This window comes from Vidua chalybeata, chromosome Z (assembly GCF_026979565.1).
Source record: "Vidua chalybeata isolate OUT-0048 chromosome Z, bVidCha1 merged haplotype, whole genome shotgun sequence".
Classification (NCBI taxonomy): Eukaryota; Metazoa; Chordata; class Aves; order Passeriformes; family Viduidae; genus Vidua; species Vidua chalybeata.
Genome location: NC_071570.1, coordinates 27,076,059 through 27,081,714, shown reverse-complemented (window position 1 = coordinate 27,081,714; position 5,656 = coordinate 27,076,059). Strand labels below are relative to the sequence as shown.

At 36.2% G+C, this 5,656-nt stretch overlaps 1 protein-coding gene across 1 annotated transcript in view; it reads right to left on the bottom strand.

Moving 5' to 3' along the window:
- Window positions 1-2,348: 2,348 nt before the first annotated feature.
- The window catches only part of PDE8B (phosphodiesterase 8B), a 69,885-nt gene continuing 66,577 nt past the window's right edge, over window positions 2,349-5,656 (bottom strand). The window contains exons 21-22 of the mRNA XM_053968891.1: window positions 4,848-4,977; window positions 2,349-4,316 (exon numbers count right to left, since the gene is read on the bottom strand). Of these exons, the coding sequence (XP_053824866.1) occupies window positions 4,201-4,316; window positions 4,848-4,977 (246 nt within the window). The 3' untranslated portion in view covers window positions 2,349-4,200. The remainder of the gene's footprint in view (window positions 4,317-4,847; window positions 4,978-5,656) is intronic.

The following is a 5,656-nucleotide window of genomic DNA, read 5'->3' as shown; positions in this document are numbered from 1 at the left end:
TTTTCAGAATGTAAAATCCTTTCTTAAGCAGTAGGAGTTGATATTTCAATAGTAGTGGAACTGTGTTTTGCCATATGAATACTAAATTCTCAACTGAACTCTGACTTCAGAGAAATCTGCACCAAGTTTGTAAGGGTAAATAGTATTTCAGGGGTTAAAAAAAATTAAGTAGCTGAGTACACAGGTGCTAAGAGTCTGTGATAGCAGCAGCTAAACAGGAGTAGGGAAAGAAATGAAAAATAAAGCATAAAGCTCAAACCACAAAAACAAAACACAAAGGCAAAAACTAATCAACAGACAAAACAAAACCAAAACAAAACAACAAAAGCAAAAGCTAATCAACAGACAAACAAGCAAATAATCCCCTCCCCCACCAAAAATACCCTAACAAACCAAAACATGAAGCAAAGTTAAACCCAGATCTGATACAAAGAAAGCATGAGGGAGGACAAGATAATGAGTGGTACATTACCATTTGAACAAAGAAGAGCTAGGGAAAAGGGAAAGTTTGGGAACTTAGTGGTCATAAAACTATGTAGAAGAGGTTGCTGCTGTCCTTAGGTCTACTCAGAAGATACAGTTCTTAAATGGTGTAGAAGTCTCGTGCAGCTTTTCAGTGTCATCTCTTCCCTTTGAATAAATGAGAATTGTTTTCAGTAGAGGAAATTACATGGCTGTAATTCCAGACTTCAGATACAGAGTGTCGTGGTTTGACATGGAAGTGAAATGGGGAAGTTTCATGGGGGTGCTGGCATTGTGCCAGTGTCAAACCATGACACAGTGGTAGCAGTAAGTGCGATTAAAACAAAGGGCTAAGCAGATTCTCGCAAGAGCAGAAGCAAAAGGAGAAAGTTCCTAGCTTCCTAGAAGAAATCAAAGAGCCTTTTAGACTTGTTTCCCCCAGCAGCAGTGGGCACTTTCCTTTCTCCTATCACTCAGAAGGAAAGTGGTACCACCTTTGCCTCTTGAGTCTTATTATGAGACTGTAATCTTCTCTGGAATGCAAGGCAGAGGGGCAGTAAGATTTTGACTTGTAGTTTTTCCCTACTTTAGGTTGTATAGCTAATCTTACTTGAGTATAGAGCTCAAAATAATATATTTCAAAACCACAAAACAGATGGAGGAATTGTTAAATTACCATCTCCTTTCAATTCAAGGAGGTTAAATCAGTGTTAAAGATTGAGCTGCATGTTCTTTGCTAAGGCTGGCTATTCTGTTGACTCATGTAGGAAAGGCATTTGGATTACACCTGAGGATAAGATGCCTTTGGGTATATGGTGTTAAACTTGAGAGAGGAAAGCATGTTAAGTCTATGCTGCTTCAGCTTGTCTTCTTCACCACATGTTGCATTTTTGATTTACCCAGGAGAAGCTGGGGAGATAAAATGTCTCTTTGGATCTTTTTAGTTGTTTTAGTTGCAAAATAACTATTTGGTTGTATATACTGCTTGTGTGTACATATTATTATGACACCTTTACAGTGAAAGCTTATGAAACTTAGGTTTTTTGGAGAGCCTCCTGCTATCATCAGTTATAACTAGAGAGAAGGAAGGTCATATTTTTATTATCTCTTTTTATAGCATGAGAACAGCTATTTCCTTTTTATTTGACTGCTGTTAAGTGAATTCTTGGTAGAGAAAAAGACCTTCTTAACTGCACAGTTCTAGTCACAAAACTCGCTGTACATTTTACAGGGATGTAATTCAGCTTTAAATAGTCCTACATACATGTATAAATATTTATATTTACCAAAAGTGCCATTATTCTCAGATACACTCCATTGGCAGTAGATCTCCCAAGGGTCTCCTCTTTTAAAGATGGTTGACTTAAAAGTACTGAGTTCTTTGTTTTACAAATTAACTTTGAGTGTAACAGAGAACATAGGTATATATCCTACTCCTTTCTTAAATGAGAGTTTGTCACTTGCTGTTGGGAGATGCACTGAGCAGAATTATGATGACCAGATGAAACTTTTTACATCTAACTGATGTCCTAAATTTTTTTTCCACCTTCAGTGACACTGAATTCCATATGTTCACATCATGGAAGTGAATATCTTTATCAGACCTCCTCTTAATACTTTTACAACTCTGAAGTGTTTTTTTTTACATCTGTGCGCTGACAACAGCATGAAACAAACAGCTGTTAGTAAACTGGACTAATTGAGGAGACCTGACACAGGCAGATTATGATTAATCTGTGCTGATTTATTTTGCTATTAAAGAGGACCTATATTGACTGACTGTGGGAAGAAACACAAGATCCTGCAACGAATATATTGATTCTGTATTAATGTTTTGCCCTTAGTTCTGGTTCACAAGTAGAATTTTATTTTTTTGATGCCTTCCACTGTTGACATTTTGTTCTGTGTGACAGAAGTGTGACAGAAATTATGAATTAAATGTTTTACATGGATGTGGTCTTACAACTTGCTATATTTAACAAATTAAATTAACAGAGCTTAAATCTTGGGAAATTCTTTTCTCTAATGCAAGCTGCAATGAGTGTTCAGTTCAGAATAGTTAACGTACAACCACCAAGAGCACTAGTTCTAAATAAAGAAATAGTAAAAGCAAACAATATTCAGTATTAAAAAAGAGGTTCAACTTCTCTGAATAAAAACCGACTGAAGAAAGTTGCCGTAGATTATAGGAAAGAATGAATAACCATGCTTCAGCAGAAACACCATTCTTCAAATATACATGATGCAACATTTTAATACACAGCAACCTGCCTTGGCTATGACAAAAGTAAGGATCTGTTACAATTCTAACAAAAATATAGCTTCTATACATTCTTCTGCACATACATTTTATGAATGTTCCCTTTTGTTTCAGAACTTGTTACAAAACATACAAAAAAGGTTGGCACATATGTAAGCTACCTGCAGTAAACAGCATTGTCACTATTCTTCCATAGCAATCTATGCTGTTTGCTTTTTTCCCCCTCACCCCGTTTGATTTTTGATACAGCACTGCAGCCACAGTTTTGACAGTCTTGCTTGCAGCCTGGAGTGCACAGTGTTAAAAATCAGCAGTTCTGCTAGTATTTTTTTACTGAATAGTCTGAGAATAGTCTAAAATTTAAACTCGTGTTCTGCATGTGATTAAAATGAGATGTACAAAAATACACATTTGTGCTTTGAAAGCCTTAGCATAAATTTCGTATCTTAGAACTAATGAAGAACTGTGTTTGATTTCCAACTGATATACATATTTTGAAGTACTTCTTACATCACAAAACCAATCAGCATTTTGTTAGGAGGATAAAGCAGTACAAATTATAATGCTTTTATAAATTATAGCCTGGAAACTTTTTTAAAAAAAGTGATAGGTTCATCCTAGAAGTAACACAATAAATGAATTTGCCATAAAATTTAGATCAGTTTAATAAAAGGGATGACCATGTTTACAAACACCATTTTTATTAAAAAAAGTATGGTGATCAAGTGCCATAATAGTTTTTTTGTGTAAAATTTGGTGAAAACTTGTGTGATAACATCTGCAAGATGGCAGAGAACCATGTGGATGGCACTACGTAGACAGAACATGCTTATTTTCCTGTATTATATGATCAATTTTAGAGAACATTGACTCCTACCAAGATTTTATATGGAAAAGAAAGAACAGGTGGTGCTCTGAGAGAATCTCTATGATAAGAAGGTGTTTTAAAAGGTGTCATGTTTGGGTTTTTTATGTATCCAATTTATTAAGATTTACTTGTTTTGCTGTTTAGAAGTACGGTTCATAGAGCTGAAGAGCATTGATAGAATTGGAACAGATTTATGCTAGATGAGTGGGAAGGTTCTGTCCTTATTTGTTAGGCTATTCTTACTCTCCTGGTGACTAGATTACCCCTCTCTCTGAAAAACAGTTGTGTGAAGCATTAGTGAATACAGTTGTATCAACAACAAGATTCAACAAGTGCATATTCAGTATTAGAAACTAGTTTCAGAAGTACATTTTCTGCCACAAAATATTATTTCCAAAGAGCACTTAGTCATCTGTGGTTTATATAACCTCTAAAAACATTTTTCTGTAGAATTCATAGAAGCTTAAAAACGAGTAAAATATTTCCTTCTTGTCACACAGTCTTAATTTCACTGGAAAAGCAACATTAATCCCCTTTGTAGCCAAGAGTTTCTGTAAGTGATTCACAGTGAAACTGGTAGAGCAAGAGGTCTGGTTTTCTTGACTGAGTATCAGTTGTTGTTTTCTGATGGGAGCCTGAGACTCTTGCACTTCAAATCATCCAGTGTTTTCCAGTGTTTGTAGTTATTAGCCAAGTGTTGCATCAAAACAGGCAGATGTGCAAATGCTGAAAGAATAGGAAAAAGAGTTTTACCATGTTTATAGAATGGGCAGAAGAACAGCCCAGCCTGATCTGAAATTGGCATTCTCCTACTCTCTATTGTTCTTCCAATTCCTTAAAGTAATACTAAAATGGGAAAGATTTTTTTGTGTGTGTGTATTTCTCTTTCAAGAAAGTCCCTTTCTGAATTCATGGTGACTTCATTAAATTATGCTAACATGCAGCCATGGGTGGTCTTAGTTTCTACAGCTCAGAAGAAATACAGTGCTAAATGAAAAAAACACATAGATAAAAAAAAAAAGCTTAGTTTTAAGCCATTACTCCTTCTCTACACAGATTGCCGGGTAAGTGCACAACTTCATTGTGTGTAGTGAAATACGCTTCAGTGTCATGATTGCACAATACTGTGTTGTACTGCTTATATGTGGGTACTACCTCTGAAAAAAGTGGATGCAAAGCCAGTTTGAGATTAGTAATTTTAGACTGTAGGAATCTCTGAATCTCTGTGTCAGAGCAAGGAAGAAAAATCATACTTACCATCCCATGCATCAAACATATCTGTTATAAAATAATCAATGAAGGAAATCTGGGACTTGGGAATGCTGCAGGTGTTTCTGTCAAATACTGGCATTACAACAGGCAGGCCCTGTCTCTTTTCTTCATCAGTCTAAGAAGACAAAACTCCAGTTAGCAACTAGAGCTTTGCTGACTTTTGTGATGGAATAGCAGAGGTTAAGACATTAGATTAATTGCAATAGGAGATTTGAGATAAGCCTTAGAACCCCTGAGGTGAACTGCCTTAGTTTCATGTGTGCTGTTTTTTTCTAGAACAGGGACTGAAATCAACATCTCTTCCCTTTCACAAGTACTCTTTATTACTGCAGTCCTGTAATTGCACTTAGCTTCAACAGGACAGAATGCTGTAATCTGGTGATAAGGGGTACACCAGCTAAAAATACAGAAAATGGGGTTGCAGAGTCCTTTAGCAGATAACAGGTTTGATCTCTCATTTTTCCACATCTGTAGTGGGTGTTACAAACCATTTGTCTTTTGAGTAAGAAGAGATTGTTGCTGGTGCTACTTCCTTTGCTTGTATCAGGTTATCAGGTGAATGGAAGTAAAGGTATGCCCTTTAACTCTGTCCCCAGCTGGAAGAGGCCTCTTTTTTTTTGCACCCATGGTGGAGGATCAGCAGTTTCTTAGAATGTAATTTTGGAATAACATGCCCTTTTAATTAGTATAATCAGTATTTAAAACAGGAATTGGCAGCAGAACAGTCTGCAAAATTAGCAGAGGTGAATAAGCAGGAGAACAGCTCTCTGAATCTCACATTGCTGCAAGCAGGC